Source organism: Schistocerca gregaria, chromosome 9 (genome assembly GCF_023897955.1).
Source record: "Schistocerca gregaria isolate iqSchGreg1 chromosome 9, iqSchGreg1.2, whole genome shotgun sequence".
NCBI classification, from domain to species: domain Eukaryota; kingdom Metazoa; phylum Arthropoda; class Insecta; order Orthoptera; family Acrididae; genus Schistocerca; species Schistocerca gregaria.
The window spans coordinates 216,743,218-216,761,855 of NC_064928.1; the positions used below are offsets into that span (position 1 = coordinate 216,743,218).

The following is an 18,638-nucleotide window of genomic DNA, read 5'->3' on the forward strand; positions in this document are numbered from 1 at the left end:
CATTACCCCCCCCCCCCCCACTACCACCACCATCACAATGTGAGTTGCAGCTGTATCCTGAAGTTCGGCTGTGCAGGTTGCTTGTGTGCCTTGACTGCAGTCCAGGTTTTCCTGCATCACTTCTGATACCGCAAGTTCACTCACACGTACATCGTTGGCACCTGCACCGTGCCACACTTCCAGACCTCAGTAGCGGTTTCCGCCAACTTGCAAGGACTGAAAGTCTCGCGCTGACTGGCCCGACCACATATTATTTGTAACCAAATATAATAGTTTCATACACCTGAAGATGGGATTTTAAAATCTCGACACCGATCGTGGTTTGGGTAAATATGAGTACAACTGAAGTGGATCCCTCTAAATCAATTATCGTACCTCTCACAAGGAGAGTTCTCCAGCAGTGTGATCAACTTTTTGAAACCATCTGTACAGTTATGTCGATTAAGATTTGCTAGTACCTAATGATAAAAGATTTTCCTAATTTTATGTGACACTCAATAGTGTCAAAAGAAGCTGCATCAGATAGACTTGTTGTATGGTGTAATAGAGTGATGTAATGGACAGGGTAGTAATTTCACGTGTAGGAGATTGAGTGTCCACGTCTTACCAGGTGCATTAAGTTTTCTTGGTTTTTAAATCTTTATCGAAATGAATTGGATCATCATTTTTATTCAGTTTATTTCTTTTAATCTAAATTTTTGTTTCAGTTTCTTTGTCGCATCGTTATAATGGTAATATCAAATTCTTCATTTGCTCTCATTTTTTCCCATCATTCTTTTTCCACTTGAAATATTTTTTCGTTTGCTTTTAATTAATTTTATGTATTATTTCGATTTAATTTCTTATCTTTTATCACCCGGTTTCTTCGTCCACATTACTGTGTTCTTTATATCTATTTCTCATTTTGTTTTAATTTCGTTATACTGATACTTACATTTAAAACATCATCTGCGTTATTTTTTCTGCAGTTAGCAATTTTGGTTATGTTTTAAATTTTGTATGACAAATACAATGCAAAAAAGTTACACATCTGATAATGAAAAGTACATTTCTCACACCACTGTACGGACAGTATAAATATATTATTTGGTGTTTTGTTATTTAACTGATAGATCAGAACTTTCAAATAATTGATTATTATAATAGATAAATATAATTAAGTTTATATTCACAAAAATTCCAATTTGAAAAAGAATGATATAAAGAAAAAATGAAATAAATGAAACAAGCTGATAATGCAAAAAATAATATGGCAAAGAAATAATACAAAAAATTTACTTAAACCAATTAATTGAGTAAAAAAATGATCAAAGTCATTTCGATCAACATTTAAAAACAAAAAAGCCTATTGTCTCTAGCAAGACTTGAACCCACATTCTCTTGCATCTGAAGCTATTATACAATCCATTACATCACACAACAAGACCATGTAATTCAGCTTTTTTTAATGTTATTGAGCATCGCACAAAATTCTCAAATTTTTTCATCAGTTACTCACAACCAAGGGCCCAACAGGGTGAATGGTAGAAGATTGTGATACTTGGGATCTTATACCTACATCACATTATCTTTGATTTCAAAAAGTCGATCCCACTGCTGGGGACCACTCATCAGTTGAAAATGTCCTACATACCAAATCTTGTCCTTTAACAATCATGTTAAACTGCAAACGAAAATATCCAATCCAAGCAAAAATTGTTTGTTTCAGCGATACCTGCCATCGCAATTTTCTGTTGTTGCAGGGCGAGTTTCGGGCTGATGAGCCCTGCGGCGTGGGTGGGCGTGGCAGTCTTCTTGGGCGTGCTGCTATTGGGCAGCTCCGTTCTGGTGGTGGTCGCCATCTGCCGACGGAGGCGCCTCTACAGGCCAATCGCCAAAGCCTCGCAGCCTGCCAGTGAGTAATCACACGTGTCCTGACCCTGCTCATCCGCAGGAGGATTCAGCAGGAGTGTCACATAATTTGTGAGGTGATTCTACATGTGAAAATAAACCAAAATATTCCTATGAAGATGTGTCAGAGTTTGGATCATTGGAGCGAGTTCAAGACTACACACATTCATGAATGATTATGAGGGCAAGGGTGAATATTACTTACCGAAATGTTGCGTAGACTCTGTGGTGGACAGAGTAATGGTGTGGCAGATGACTCATTCATCCTACAAGAGGTGTTCAAAAAGACCCCCACTCAGCTTAATGCACTCAGCAATGCCTGTGAGGGTGTGTTGTGCTGCACATCGAACACCATTTCGCCAGGCTTCAATGTGGGCAACAGTGGCGGTGATCCAAGCAACAAGTTCTTCAGATGTATCCACCATTGTAGCATATATTTGTTTTATTTTAATTTTATTTTAGTCTCTTCTCTACAAGAAGAACAGACAAAATGTTGGACATGAATACAGCACAGCATTATGCTATTTAAGAAGGGGAAAAGTCTACATACACTCCTGGAAATTGAAATAAGAACACCGTGAATTCATTGTCCCAGAAAGGGGAAACTTTATTGACACATTCCTGGGGTCAGATACATCACATGATCACACTGACAGAACCACAGGCACATAGACACAGGCAACAGAGCATGCACAATGTCGGCACTAGCACAGTGTATATCCACCTTTCGCAGCAATGCAGGCTGCTATTCTCCCATGGAGACGATCGTAGAGATGCTGGATGTAGTCCTGTGGAACGGCTTGCCATGCCATTTCCACCTGGCGCCTCAGTTGCACCAGCGTTCGTGCTGGACGTGCAGACCGCGTGAGACGACGCTTCATCCAGTCCCAAACATGCTCAATGGGGGACAGATCCGGAGATCTTGCTTGCCAGGGTAGTTGACTAACACCTTGGGTGTGGCACGTTGGGTGGCACGGGATACATGCGGACATGCATTGTCCTGTTGGAACAGCAAGTTCCCTTGCCAGTCTAGGAATGGTAGAACGATGGGTTCGATGACGGTTTGGATGTACTGTGCACTATTCACTGTCCCCTCGACGATCACCAGAGGTGTACGGCCAGTGTAGGAGATCGCTCGCCACACCATGATGCCGGGTGTTGGCCCTGTGTGCCTCTGTCGTATGCAGTCCTGATTGTGGCGCTCACCTGCACGTCGCCAAACAAGCATTCGACCATCATTGGCACCAAGGCAGAAGCGACTCTCATCGCTGAAGACGACACGTCTCCATTCGTCCCTCCATTCACGCCTGTCGCGACACCACTGGAGGCGGGCTGCACGATGTTGGGGCGTGAGCGGAAGACGGCCTAACGGTGTGCGGGACCGTAGCCCAGCTTCATGGAGACGGTTGCGAATGGTCCTCGCCGATACCCCAGGAGCAACAGTGTCCCTAATTTGCTGGGAAGTGGCGGTGCGGTCCCCTACGGCACTGCGTAGGATCCTACGGTCTTGGCGTGCATCCGTGCGTCGCTGCGGTCCGGTCCCAGGTCGACGGGCACGTGCACCTTTCGCCGACCACTGGCGACAACATCGATGTACTGTGGAGACCTCACCCCCCACGTGTTGAGCAATTCGGCGGTACGTCCACCCGGCCTCCCGCATGCCCACTATACGCCCTCGCTCAAAGTCCGTCAACTGCACATACGGTTGACGTCCACGCTGTCGCGGCATGCTACCAGTGTTAAAGACTGCGATGGAGCTCCGTATGCCACGGCAAACTGGCTGACACTGACGGCGGCGGTGCGCAAATGCTGCGTAGCTAGCGCCATTCGACGGCCAACACCGCGGTTCCTGGTGTGTCCGCTGTGCCGTGCGTGTGATCATTGCTTGTACAGCCCTCTCGCAGTGTCCGGAGCAAGTATGGTGGGTCTGACACACTGGTGTCAATGTGTTCTTTTTTCTATTTCCAGGAGTGTAGAATGTCTACATAAGGACAAATAATAAAAAAGTCTACATACTATCATCTGGCAATCTGGCTCACAGATACTGTTCTTCTGAAATCCAGACTACTGGTCCACTACACTAATCTGGTCTACACTGCTATACAGCAATACACTACACAACACTACATTGCACTATACTATGTACTTGGTATCAGAACCAAGTTGGATTTCTCATTTGCCCAGATGGTTAGCCCCCGGCACAGTGAGACACACCTCAGGATTCACACATGCTGCACTTCTGTTCCACCCAAAGTGTGGAGAGTGGGAGATGGCTGTCATGATCTCAGGAAATCCTTCCTGGTCCACCCTGAGGCCCATCTCCTCACTCCTTCAGGAAGTTTGTCATGTGCTTTGGTGTGTACCGTCATCATGATGTATGGCCTCTTCTTGCTTGCATCTCAGCCATGTAGGCTTGCAGTTCATAGGTTGATATTTTAGCTGTCAGTGCGCTCAGCTTACTCCACAGTTCCTCATTTCTTATTATATTACAGACTTTTGCATTTCCAAATGCGTTCCTGTCCTGGTCTATAAGATCTCGTCTGACGGACACCAAACAATGTCATCCAGGGTGCTGATTCGTCCACATTCAAAGGTGTCTGTGATACACTGTTGTATTTTTAGTAAGGAGCTGGGAAATCGACCATGTCCTGATAGGTGGTGTGTAGCTCCCTTGGTCGGAAGGATGTATGTCTTTCTCGTTCTTTCTTTCATGCTAGAAAGCATGTGGTGGTGTCTCCTTCCTGTTTCTGGCCTGTTCCAGATTTCTTGCCCTTCTGTATCAATGCTTGCCTTTACTTCCTTATTCAATACGGTTCTTGTGCCCATTATCTCCCTTATCGTATCATATTTGCGCTTTTTGAGCCTGTATTGGCACTTCTCTTACTGCTGGACCTGGCGGCTGCAAGCCTAACATCACCAGCAGCGTCTCAGTTGGTGTTGGTTTTTAGGCGCCTGTCAGGGGCAGGAGTATACAGTTCTGTGCTCGCCATAGAGCCCGTTCTGTCCTTACCTTCCTGGCTCTGCGAGCCCAAACGCACGACCCTTAGCCCACAATAGCGAGTAAGACTCCATTGTTGTGTGTTCTTATTACACCTCGTGGCAGCTGAAAACTTCTTTGGTCAGTTGCTGCTATTTTATTTAGGACTAATGCCTCTCTGGCAGACGATTTCTACATGTTCGTGAACATTTTGTTTTTCGTCGATGTTAATTCCAAGATACCTACATCTGCCTTTCTTTTCACAGGTTGCTCATTTATTCTGATTGTGGGATTTCTCATTCTCGATTATCTATCTTTTAATAACATATAAATTCTTTTGTGCACTGCTTTCATTAGTTTGTTTTCTATGCAGCAGTAACTTAGTCTTCGAAAGAGTGCCCTGCTGTTTTCCTCTAACTTAGTCCTGGCATTAGCAGATACTACAATTAGCGGATCGTCAGCATGGGTGATGCATTCTCTAGTGTTTGTTAATCTCCCTTTAATCAGACCCATAAATAGAAGTCTAATGGGGTTGGGTCGGATGATCTTTCAGGTTAGTTAGCCAGTCAGTCGTGGACAATCGGCCACTGAGGAAATATGTTTTCAGATACTGATATACTTGTCTGGTACAGTTAATTGCTGATCCATCGTGTTGCATGTACATTTGCCGTCATTGCTCAAATATCACATCTTCCAAAACCCCTGGTAGGTCTTCAGTCAGGAAATGTGCGTGTGCTGAGGCTGTCATGCTATTTGGCAGGAACACAGATACTATCACCAGGTCATCAGTCATACCACGCCAGACGTCCACTGAGAACCTGACTTGGAATCTTGTTTCTCTGGTAGCATGTGGATTTTCCATCATCCATGTATGAGAACTGCAGGTGTTCATGATACCACCACATGTAAATGTAGCCTCATCTCTAAATGAAGTGTACTGCAGGAGGTATCCATGTACAGCCAACCATTCACAAAAACTGGGTCTGCTTACTAACTGCACAGGCTGCACGGGGAATCATTACAAGCCCTCGATTACAAGCAATCGCATTTTTGGGCTACTGATCTGATAGCTAATGTGCCATGTACTGGTGCTGGGGCTCCAGTGTGCCACTGCAAAAATGTGGTCTCCTTCCTCAACTGACTGGACAACCTCACATTCCCAAGTTATGTGTAATCCGGGTAGTGTTCTAGATTCACATAATGCTAGAAAAACCCTCGGAAATAACCTGGCACATGGAGTTTGTCAGTCAGGAAAACATCGCTGGTATTTTGTCACTGCCACATGGGCACTGCCATTAGAGAACCTGTACACAAACAGCATGTCTGCATATTCTGCACAGATGAACTTATGCAACATCTTGGGAGTCGTGGGCACAATGGACGTACTCAATTAAACAACGCTCTAGAATGACACTTACACGGGCTCACGAGTGCTCACTGAACAAACCGACGATTGTACACTGAGTACGCTTGCAGCTATTGCCTCGCTGTGGCGTGACAGTGCTGCCATCTGTTGGAGAACCCCCACACCTCTTGTAGGATGGGTGAGTCGTCTGTCGCACCATTATTCTGTCCACCACAGCGCCGACACAACATTTCAGTAGGTAATATTCACACTTGTCTTCATAATCATTCATGGATGTGTGTAGTCTTCATCCCTCTCCGGTTCCGTAATGATCGAAAGTCAGGCACATGTTAATAGGACTTTTTCGGTTTATTTTTGCATATAGAATCACCTCACAAATACTGTGACATACCTCCTGAATAGCCCTGTATATTAGGCGAGGCTGGGACTAACTGCTGCACAGGGCAATTTTTTACATACGAGTTTTGATTCAACGGCTGGTAGCACCCTATGGCACAGAGCTCTCTCCCATCACTAGAGGCAGACTGCCAGTATTAGGAGAGGTTCGACAGGGGCGATACAATATGCGGTTACGTGATACGACGCTTATCGGTGCAACACTCGCATTCCCACTGAGGCGATGCGAAATGCGATATGAGACTGCTCAGTATAGCGTGGCCTTATAGCGTCGAGTGTGGCGTGTCTGAGCACATCGCGGCCAAACGCCAAAATGTATTTACTCAAAACTGGAGAGAGGTACCGCTTTCCTTCCAGCGTTAAAAAAATTTGGATAGGTTAACTACATTTATCACACATCAATATATGCCATAAAAAGCACCAACTGGCCGTCGACTCTCGTTTTGCACTGCAAGCTTTTCAAAATATGAGCAGTGCTGTTCTTTACTTTGAAGAATCACAGTGACTATGGGTAATTAGGAAAAGAAAACCAGTTCATTGTCAAACTGTAGGGGCTTGCCTCATAAGCCATAGACATTGCTGTTGGTGGGGAAGTTTGCGTGTCTCAGCAATACAGATAGCTGTGCCGCAGGTGCAACTACAATGGAGGGGTATCTGTTGAGAGGCCAGACAAACGTGTTGTTCCTGAAGAGGGGCAGCAGCCTTTTCAGTAATTGCAGGGGCAACAGTCTAGATGATTAACTGATCTGGCCTTGTCACACTAACCAAAATGGCCTTGCTGTGCTGGTACTGCGAACAGCTGAAAGCAAGGGGAAACTATTCCGTCGTCAGGCCACGAGTGGCCTACCGGGACCATCCGACCGCCGTGTCATCCTCAGAGGAGGATGCACATAGGATGGGCGTAGGGTCAGCACACCGCTCTCCCGGTCGTTATGACGGTATTCTTGATCGAAGCCGCTACTATTCGGTCGAGTAGCTCCTCAACTGGCATCACGAGGCTGAGTGCACCCCGAAAAATGGCTACAGTGCATGGCGATCTGGATGGTCACCCATCCAAGTGCCGACCACGCCCGACAGGGCTTAACTCCGGTGATCTCACGGGAACCGGTGTATCCACTGCGGCAAGACCGTAACTTTTACCAAGGGCATGCATCTTTGTCGATGACAGAGACAGCAAAGGACTTAAAAGAGCAGTTGAACGGAATGGACAGTGTCTTGAAACGAGGATATAAGATGAACATCAACAAAAGCAAAACGAGGATAATGGAATGTAGTCGAATTAAGTCGGGTGAGGCTGAGGGAATTAGATTAGGAAATGAGACACTTAAAGTAGTAAAGGAGTTTTGCTATTTGGGGAGCAAAATAACTGATTATGGTCGAATTAGAGAGGGTATAAAATGTAGACTGGCAATGGCAAGGAAAGCGTTTCTGATGAAGAGAAATTTCTTAACATCAAGTATAGACTTAAGTGTCAGGAAGTTGTTTCTGAAAGTATTTGTATGGAGCGTAGCCATGTATGGAGGTGAAATGTGGACAATAAACAGTTTAGACAAGAAGAGAATAGAAGCTTTAAAAATGTTGTGCTACAGAAGAATGCTGAAGATTAGATCGGTAGATCACATAACTAATGAGGAGGTACTGAATAGAATGGGGAGAAGAGAAATTTGTGGCACAACTTGAGTAGAAGAAGTGATCAGCAGTTGGTAGGACATATACTGAGGCATCAAGGGATCACCAATTTAGTATTGGAGGGCAGCGTGGAGGGTAAAAATGGTAAAGAGAGATCAAGAGATGAATATACTAAGCAGATTCAGAAGGCTGTAGGTTGCAGTAGGTACTGGGAGATGGAGAAGCTTGCACAGGACAGAGTAGCATGGAGAGCTGCACCAAACCACTTTCTGGACTGAAAACCACAACAGGGGCTGTAGGAAAATAATTTTTTTTAACGAAAAGTTTCCTCACAATCTAATGAGACAAACTGCGCAGTGGAGAACACACAGAAATTCCAAAACAGGTTTTTGTTCCTTTACATGAAAAGTAAAAGCTTAATTGCGAAACTAACTACATGGCTAGATGTAGCTTTGCTTCATCTAAAAACCAGTTTGTTAGGCAAATCGGATAACTTGGTATTTCTCTCCCCACATGTCATACAGTACGAGCTGCATAGAGCGACCAGCAGCTTGTGCTGCATCAGACGATAGAACAGAAATGCGCATTGATGTCATATGACTGTCTTCGCAGTGTCGCATTCCTTACGTTTCTATGCGCTCCACCACTGCGGATTGCTTCTGCATCGCATCATGTACACTGAAGAGCCAAAGAAACTGGTACACCTGCCTAATATCGTGTAGGATCACCACGAGAACGCAGAAGTGCCGCAAGACGACACGGCGTGGGCTCGACTGCTGAAGTAGTGCTGGAGGGAAATGACGTCATGAATCCAGCGGGGCTGTCCATAAATCCTTAAGAGCATGAGGGCGTGGAGATCTCTTCTGAACAGCATTTTGCAGGGCATCCCAGATATGCTCAATGATGTACGTGTCTGGGGAGTTTGGTGGCCAGCGGAAGTGTTTAAGCTCAGAAGAGTGTTCCTGAAGCCATTCTTTACCAATTCTGGACGTGTGGGATGTCGCATTGTCCTGCTGGAAATGCCCGAGTTTGTCGGAATGCGCAATGGACATGAATGGATGCAGGTGATCAGACAGGATGCTTATGTACATGTCACCTGTCACAGTCGTATCTGGACGTATTACGGGTCCCATATCATTCCAACTGAACACGCCCCACACCATCAAAGAGCCTCCACCAGCTTGAACAGTCAGTATTACAGTCCATGGACTCATGATGCTGTCTCTATACCCGTACACGTCCATTCGCTCGATACAATTTGAAACGAGACTCACCTGACGAGGCAACGTGTTTCCAGTCATCAACAGTCCAATGTCGTTGATAGGCCCAGGCGAGGCATAAAGCTTTGTGTCGTGCAGTCATCAAGGGTACATGAGTGGGCCTTGAGCTCCGAATGCTCATACTGGTGATGTTTCGTTGAATGGTTCGCACGCTGACACTTGTTGATGGCCCAGCATTGAAATCTTCAGCAATTTGCGGAAAGGTTGCACACTTCTGTCACGGTGAACGATTTTCTTCAGTTGTCGTTGGCCCCTTTCGTGCAGGATCTTTTTCGGCAGCAGCGATGTCGGAGATTTGATATTTTACCGGATTCCTGATATTCACGGCACACTCGGGAAATGGTCGTACGGGAAAATTCCCACTTCATCGCTACCTCGGAGATGCTGTGTCCCATCGCTCGTGAACCCACTATAGCACCACGTCCAGATTCATTTAAATCTTGGTAAAACTGCCACTGTAGCAGCAGTATCCGATCTAACAACCGCGCCAGACACCTGTTTTCTTGTATAGGCGTTGCCGACCGCAGCACCGTATTGTGCCTGTTTACATACCTCTGTATTTCAATACGCTTGTGTATACAAGTTTCATTGACGCTTCAGTGTATCATGTCCAATATCGTATCGCATCAGTATCACACTGTAACAAGTAGCCGCAATGAAATTGTAATAAGTCGTCCCCATATATTGGCACATCATATTCAGTTACAAAAAGCATCAATTTTCAATTGTAGGGAAATTTTATACACTTCATCACTCACATGAAACTGCACTTGCACTGATATTGCATTGACACATAAATCGCCAAAGGGACCTTCTAAGACCGCTCAGTTGGGAAACACCGTCCGTGCCAACCGTACATCTTTGTTGGTCTCTTTAAAAACGTTCTTGTACAGAGACAGCCATTCACTGAGTCCTAAGCGCTGGCGTGGCAGGCATCCCCCCCGACACCCCTCAGATTTCGTATGTGGCCAGCAGGCTCTAGTTCATTGATGTACTGTCGCTCAGCTTTGTGGTGTCAAAGTGGTTGCCCGTCACACCGGCGTCTAAGAGTCAGTGAATCGTTCTCTCTCTGTACATGGACATTAAAGTTCCGGTTCTGTGATGAGTATGCCGGTTTCTATTCCAAATCAGTGCAACCAACAAGCCATTTTCTGTATAATGTCTGTGGAGCACGGGCTCACGATTATTGTGCAAATATTGATAAACATCGCAAGTACAAAACCTGGTGTTCAGATAGCGAAATTGCAGTTAATGTATCAGAATAAGAACTCTTGACAAAGTCAGATTAACAGTGATTTGTAAAAATACAATAGACTTTTCTGTAATACTGATAACAAATTACATGTAAGAGAAAAACAACAAAAATTAATACAAAACTAAAACTTTTTTGATCAGTGCTTAATAAGCTATTTTATGTGCTACAAGTTACCTGATCCACTATAACAACATGCCTCATTCTGAAGTAAATTGTTACAATCTGCAGCACGAGAAATAACATCAAATCGGTGATATTCTGGTAGCTGAGCATAAGGAAAAAATTATGCTGTGAGTTTATAATAATGGTCTATGTTATAAGATATTTCACGCTGAAGTAGCTCTAAAGCTTATTCAAGCAAATTGTAACCATTAGCTTGGGTCTGCCCTACTAAATGGCTAAAATGGCACACAGTCACCGGCGCAGGGAGCTTACCTAACGACTCCCAGGGCAAAAAAAAAATATATTTTTTCAGTATTTTTATGATTGTGGACCAAATTTAAAAATTTCAAATGCTACCATAATCTACGCAGCGAGAGGTGCAGTCTTGTGTTACACGTATCACACAGTAAGTCAAGTATTAAACTTAGAAACAGTGAATATGCCCCGAGACAACTGATTGTTTAAATGACTCAGGCTGTATTCATCCAGTATTTGAAAGAGGGAGCACAAAGCGACTTCCAGAAAACATTACACATAACTTCAAGTCTTTTCGAAACTCTTTCTCACCAAAACCCCAAACAAGATAATGGAAGGAAAAAAGTGCATCACTGACTACATTTTCGCTATTTATGCAGTAAAACTTCAGTGTCAGGAACAACGTTTCCATTTATTACTTCTTTACTGCTGAACTCGATTTGCAACACGTTTTGCACTTCTGAATGCACCTGCAAAATTATATCATTATACGGTACGCAGTTCAGAGATACGATGTTTTATACATGGGGGTTGAATTCACTAATAAATATATCGTTTTGCAAGGAAGGTTTTTTCTACGTATTTTTTTGCTGCTAAATGTAGATGAGTGAATAATGTACTCGTAAGCACCATTATGTGTTCCACATTTAATGGGCGTTTGGAGTGACATCTCGTAATAGTGCTGGGAGCTACGAGCTGGTCAGCTACAGAAAGCACGATATCAGGTCAGAAAACAGCAAAGAAAATAGCCATCACTATTCCAGAGAGCAGCCAAGTTTGATGAGAATCAGTGTCTGACCTGGTGGCCTAGGGGTAATGGTCATGCCTGAAACCCACAATCCATTGATTTAATCCCAATCGTATCTCGGATATTTCAGTTTGCATTTAACCCAGCATTCACCTCTCAATGAGGAGGAGATTCACCAGAAACGACGTGTGAGGATGCCATGTTAAACTGCAGGCCCCCTATCCCCAACTAGGAAACATTAGAGACACACAAGTCGCAGAAATGACGTCCAATTGAAATACTTGCACCAGGCCATTAAATTATTTCTTCCAAAATCTATAGGTGCATACGAAATTTCTTTTTCTATACATTCTAGTCTTTTCCCTGCAGCTCACCCACATATGTGTTTGATACTAGTATTGAAGACACCCCCGCTTCCCCCTCTCTTTCTCCATTTCCCAACCACCACCTCCCTCTCTAACCATATTTTCTTCCCCATTCTTCTGAAAATGCCCTCCTCCATCTCTCTCTCTCTTCCCATCTTTGCGTCCCCCTCTTCGTACTCCATCTACCCACCACCTCGAACCAAATTCCTCCAGCCTCATGCATACCCCCTCCTCCCTTCTCTTTGTTCATATCCTCTTCCCCTTCACTCTGCAGTCCCTCCTATATGCACACCGACTTGTCTGTAGACCCACCAGTCGTCTCATGTAGTCCCTGCAATACAATTCGATAAACTAGATCAGTACTACTCCCACAACATGCGTGTCATGCAGTGTAGGCTATACATCGAGGGCCAGAAAATAATTTATTTACCTCTGACGTACAGACTGCCATGCAATGCAGATCGGTACTACTCCAAAACAACACTCCTGTCACGAAGGGCACCCTACATATCAGAGCATGCAAAACTGTTTCTTACTCCTTGCATGTAGGCCACCCTGCAAAGAGGGTTGATTTCATAGGCCAATGCAATTCCCACACAACAAGCCTGTTATACAGGACAACCTATACACCAGGGACTCAAAAAACACGTATTTGAGCTAGGAGGTTGTAAAACCAACAGCAGTGGTACTCATGAGCCCTCCTGTTTCTGTGCCGATCCATTATTTTGAAAGGAGTTCCCAAATACAAACACACACATATATATAAGTATATTATTTTGAAAGGAGTTCCCAATTACAAACACACACACACACACACACACACACACACACACACACACACACACATATATATATATATATATATATATATATATATATATATATATATATGGTGTAACGTTTAAGTTGACAAACCAGAATAACTCAAAAAATAAGCTTAACACAAAAAACGTTTTCATTTATCACTTCTTTACTGGTAACCCCTACTTGCAACACGTTTTGCAGGCAGTACCGACGCACACTTCTGAATGCATCTGCAAAAATAATATCATTGTACGATACACAGTTCAGAGTTTCGATTATTTTCGAGGGGACATCTGTTGGTGCTAAAATTAGTCTGCCACCCCAGCCCCCCAAACCCCACCCCCGAGGGGGGGGGTGGGTGGGAGGTACCTTTAAAATTTCAAATGGGAACCAACATTTTTTAGTTGCAGAATCAAATTATACATAAAACTATGTACATTTTGTCTTAAACATTTGTTTTGATTCTTGGTAGTTGGCGCAGTAATTCAAGGAAATCGATATTCTCATTTTTGCGTGGAAAATGGTTGTGGATAGATAAAAAATACTTATTTACTTCGTAAATTTTGATTGGCTAAAACTAAAACTCTCCCTCTCTCCCCATAGGGTGGAGTATGAGAGAGAGAGGAATTAGAGTTTTACAAATATTGACCCACATATTAATTTTTTTTGGTCTACATCAACTAAAAGCAAATTGAGGATAATGGAATGTAGACGAATTAATTCGGGGAATGTTGAGGGAATTACATTAGGAAATGAGACGCCTAAAGTAGTAAATGAGTTTTGCTATTTGGGGAGCAAAATAACTGATGCTCGAAGTAGAGAGGATATAAAATGTAGACTGGCAATGACAAGGAAAGCGTTTCTGAAGAAGAGAAATTTGTTAACATCGAGTATAGATTTAAGTGTGAGGGAGTCGTTTCTGAAAGTATTTGTATGGAGTGTAGCCATGTATGGAAGTGAAACATGGACGATAAATAGTGTAGACAAGAAAAGAATAGATGCTTTCAAAATGTGGTGCTATAGAAGAATGCTGCAGTTTAGGTGAGTAGATCACATAACTAATTAGGAGGCACTGAATATAATTGGGGAGAAGAGAAATTTTTGGCACAATTTGACTAGAAGAAGGGATCGGTTGGTAGGACATGTTCTGAGGCATCAAGGGCTCACCAATTTACTATTGGAGAGCAGTTCAAAATGGTTCAAATGGCTCTGAGCACTATGCGACTTAACTTCTGAAGTCATCAGTCTCCTAGAACGTAGAACTAATTAAACCTAACTAACCTAAGGACATCACACATACATCCATGCCCGAGGCAGGATTCGAACCTGCGACCGTAGCGATCGCTTGGCTCCAGACAGTAGCGCCCAGAACCACACGGCCACTCCGGCCGGCTTGAAGAGCAGTGTGGAGGGTAAAAATCGTAGAGGAAGACCAAGAGATGAATACACTAAACAGATTCAGAAGGATGTAGGTTGCAGCAGGAACTGGGTGATGAAGAAGCTTGCACAGGATAGAGTACATGGAGAGCTGCATCAAACCAGTCTCTGGACTAAAGACCACAACAACAACAACAACCCTTTCATGGTAAAAATTTATTTTTCGTGTATTTGAAAAAGAGAAGGTCGAAAGCCGACTTCCTCTTTGATAAATAATACACTTTCACTGCTAAAAAATTTAAGCTGATCGATTTTCAAAATTGATGAAACGGGATACACGTGTCCAACGAACCTGACAAGGCCCGTGTTTCCATATGACCCTACTGTAAGATTATCAAAGTCCATTTTTGAATTTATTTTTGAATTTTAGAAAGATTTTATCAGGATGGAAATTATGGAAAAAGTATAACGTATAAGTAGAAAAACACATTTAATCTACTGATATGAAAAACGTGAAATATCCTACATTGATTTTCAACATAAAATATGAATAGGGCTTTGACATACCACACACACCAATGTTTTCTACGTTCTATGAAGTTTTCTGCAGCATATACGTCTCACAACACTCAAATTATGTAGAAACCTGCATAACTATTGGAGGCGTGTATTAATATTTCAAAACAATGTCTGTAATATACAAGAAAACATAATTAGTTGCTTCAGATATTCTTGGCATGGAGAAGATGATGACTTGATCTGATTTGCGTGAAACAGAGACACTGTAAACACACGACGCCGTATTTGATCACCCACAGCCTTCTTTACATACATTCCATGGTCCGTAAAGTTCCAGAAACATCTCTTTACATGCTAGCATTAGACGGGTACGAGAAAGATGTTCCAACACTAAAAACTGCATATTACTTTAGTGGGATACATGTATCCCATCGATCACAAAAAGCTGAAGCATGGCAATACTTCTAATGTACCAAACTGTACAGCTTTTATAATCTTGGCACGTACATTTTTCTCACGACGTCATCGGACACGTTACTTTTTTATGAGTTGGTGTTGCTCCTCTACAGTTATGTGTTTTTTGCTTCCTTTTTTTCTAGTGCTATGTAAAATATTTATGCATCCATCTTATTAAGCGTTTACAACGGTAGTTTCAGATCCACTTGAAAATGGCCTCATGTGAAGGCCGAAACCAGTTGTGGACCTAGTGATGTTCTGATTAGCAACTGGAGTGGCTTTTCATCAATTTAATTTAATTAATAGACTGGCCAATGTATACGCGCTGCATTGTCCACTTCACGATTGGAGACACTATGAATTCAGGAAACACTTTACTGAGGTAGCTGTACATGCCAGTTTGGTTTAGTAAAAAGAGTATTGGACCAGAGATTTCGAATCAATAAACACAAACTTTACTAATGATGCAAAGCATTATTTGAATTTGCAATAAAGATAGAAGGTGAAGAAATAAATTACAATTTTGTGCCACAGCCAGAACTTCAACGCAGGCTTCCTTCTTACGAGGCAGATACGTTAGCCAGACTACCCTCCCCCAACAATGAGCCCTCCCTCACTGGTCTAGGTTAGTCTGGGCAGCTGTGTTACCCACGCTGCTACGGTTGTATAATGGCTAACACATCTGCCGCGTAAACAAGATACTTGTGTTCAAGTCCTAGATTTGGCACAAAATTTTAATTCATTTCTTCAGCTTCTATCACTATCGTAGATAAAGTTGAGATTCGTATGTCTCAAGAAAAATTTAATTATATTTTTTGGAATTGTTCATGTTACGACATGGCAAATGTCTGACAGATGTGAATGGTTAGTTGCAGGTCAGCGGGACTTCAACAACCCAATCTTCCAGATGGAGATAGACGAAGGCCCCAGCCTGCAGCCATTGGGGGTCAGCGGCAGCCTCATGGCCGTCTCCTAGACCCAGCCGAGTCTAGGCTGATCTAGCCTACATCTACTCGATTTTTAGTCCAACCGCCAGCTGGGACTGCTCAGCACAACCGTAACGCGACGACGCTTATCGAATCCCACGACACGACTGAATCTAACAGTAGACTCAAAACAACTGTCTAGAGTGGGGCAGGGGGTACTTCCAACCAAGTTACTCTCAGCATGTACTGGTATACTTCGCACTTTACTACAGCCTGTCATCGTCTGTCTAGAAAAAGACAGTGCGCTGTGGAGATAGTAGCATTGTTCTCCTGGCCACATAGAGCAACGATCTATTTCACAAAAGAAGCACATATTTAGAACAAAGATACACAATCAAACATCAAAGTTTCCGGAGACTGTTGAATAGAATACGAGGCCGTCATCTATCAGTTAGCGACGTTTGTGCAGTAGGCTAAGGTGGCAGGCTACAGATCTGTCCGCACTTGGTTCGACACACGTCATTTACATTTTTGTATCTAATCTTGCAGCATTACAACGAATCATAGGAAAGAAACACTAATAATTGTGGTATATTTGTGGAGAGAAATAATCGACGTATAATAAGGTGTGATGATAAATCGAAATTTATTTAGCGAAACATATGTATCCCTAAATTCATTTTGAATTGCCCTGTACACTTATACACACAAACGTTCACTGTACCAAGTTACAAGATATGACAATTTGTAAAAGTTAATGAAAACAGAACTTTCCTCATGCTTTCTGGTTTTAAGTACTCACTACATAACGCTGACTTCGTCGATGTCCTTTTCCCAACATCAGGAACTTAACTCAAACCAAGTTGATTATACGGGTAGCTCACAGAAAGTTTTCTTGTGACTCGAGTTTTGAGACATTTAAGTGCGTTTATAAGCTGATACTACCGTCAGTATTAGACTCTGAGTAAGCCACCTTCATTGAATGATAGATTCTCGTCGACTGCAGATACTTAATTTTCTCCATTTTTAGCAGTGCAGTGAGCTACTGCGAAAGTAAACCTCTGTTATTAATTAACGAACCACGTTCTTTACTTGCAAATGAATTTACATAAGAAGAAGAGCTTTACAATGATCAGATCATGTGAACCTATACATTCACTCGTAAATTTGCCATTGATTGCTCATAAGATAAATGTTGAAACACACAACTGTCATCAAGTATGTATTGTATATAGGGAATATCATGACTCTGTAAACAGATACATAATATTCTAATGCGCACAAAAGATAGAGTGACTCGCGTTTTTCTGCAAGCGTAATCTATTCCATGGCTAAATGTACAAAACAGACTACATCAACGTGCTTTTCTCAACAAGTCACTGTTTCGCCTGTCTGTTACATTATGTGGTGGGATTATATAAAGAGACTGATGTGTTTCGGAATGCGGCAGCCAGGTGGTAGTCGTGCGGTGCTGTTTGGTGGTGGGGGAAGGCTAGTGGCATCACAAGCATAAAACGCCTTCAAGCTTTCAGTGTCATGGCGAAAAGTGGCACCACTATAGTGACGCGATCTGAATTTGGGAGTGTGCACAAGCTACTTCAGATTTGCATGTGGAAACATGCCTTTACTGAATGCACAGCAAAGGCGCTAATTCACTTAGGTAGTTGCTGGGATAATCTGATGTGTCAACAACAAACAGGCAAAATATGAATTGATACTGTGAATTCGTTCTAGTTAATACCAGTGCGTACATTTCAATGAAATGAGACCAAAGATTATTGTAATACCAAAGAATAAACTTGTTTATTTTTTTATTTTGATTTTTGTATTTAAGTTTCTGTGCTGCTGTACCATACATCCAAAATAAACTTTTAAATATTCTGCTGTCAAAGCAACAGAAAAATTAAACGCGCAAAGGATAGCAGTAAACAATGTGAGTTACTGGAAAAGCAACAATATAGTCTTCGTTCTCTAGGAAGCAATTTGAGGTATCCAGACATGAAATTTGGGTATATTTTAAAATCTCTGAGACCAGCATTAGTGTGACTGTGGATTATGTCCGTCTGGGAACTGTGTCCAAGAACTCAACTTCCTGCAGCACCTCAGTACATTAAACGCTCATAAAAGTTTGTAACGTTATACATACGACTTTATTTCCAGTAACGTTCAGTACGTAAAGGAGATTCTTAGTAGAGATAAGTACTTTCATTTAATTCATTGTAAACGACCTTAA

At 42.7% G+C, this 18,638-nt stretch overlaps 1 protein-coding gene across 1 annotated transcript in view; it reads left to right on the forward strand.

Annotated features, from left to right (window-relative positions):
- LOC126292159 (fibrillin-1-like) overlaps positions 1–18,219 on the forward strand; it is an 84,402-nt gene extending 66,183 nt beyond the window's left edge. Inside the window, exons 4-5 of the mRNA XM_049985997.1 lie at positions 1,743–1,894; positions 16,349–18,219. Coding sequence (XP_049841954.1) covers positions 1,743–1,894; positions 16,349–16,455 — 259 coding nt within the window. The 3' untranslated portion in view covers positions 16,456–18,219. The remainder of the gene's footprint in view (positions 1–1,742; positions 1,895–16,348) is intronic.
- Positions 18,220–18,638: the final 419 nt, after the last annotated feature.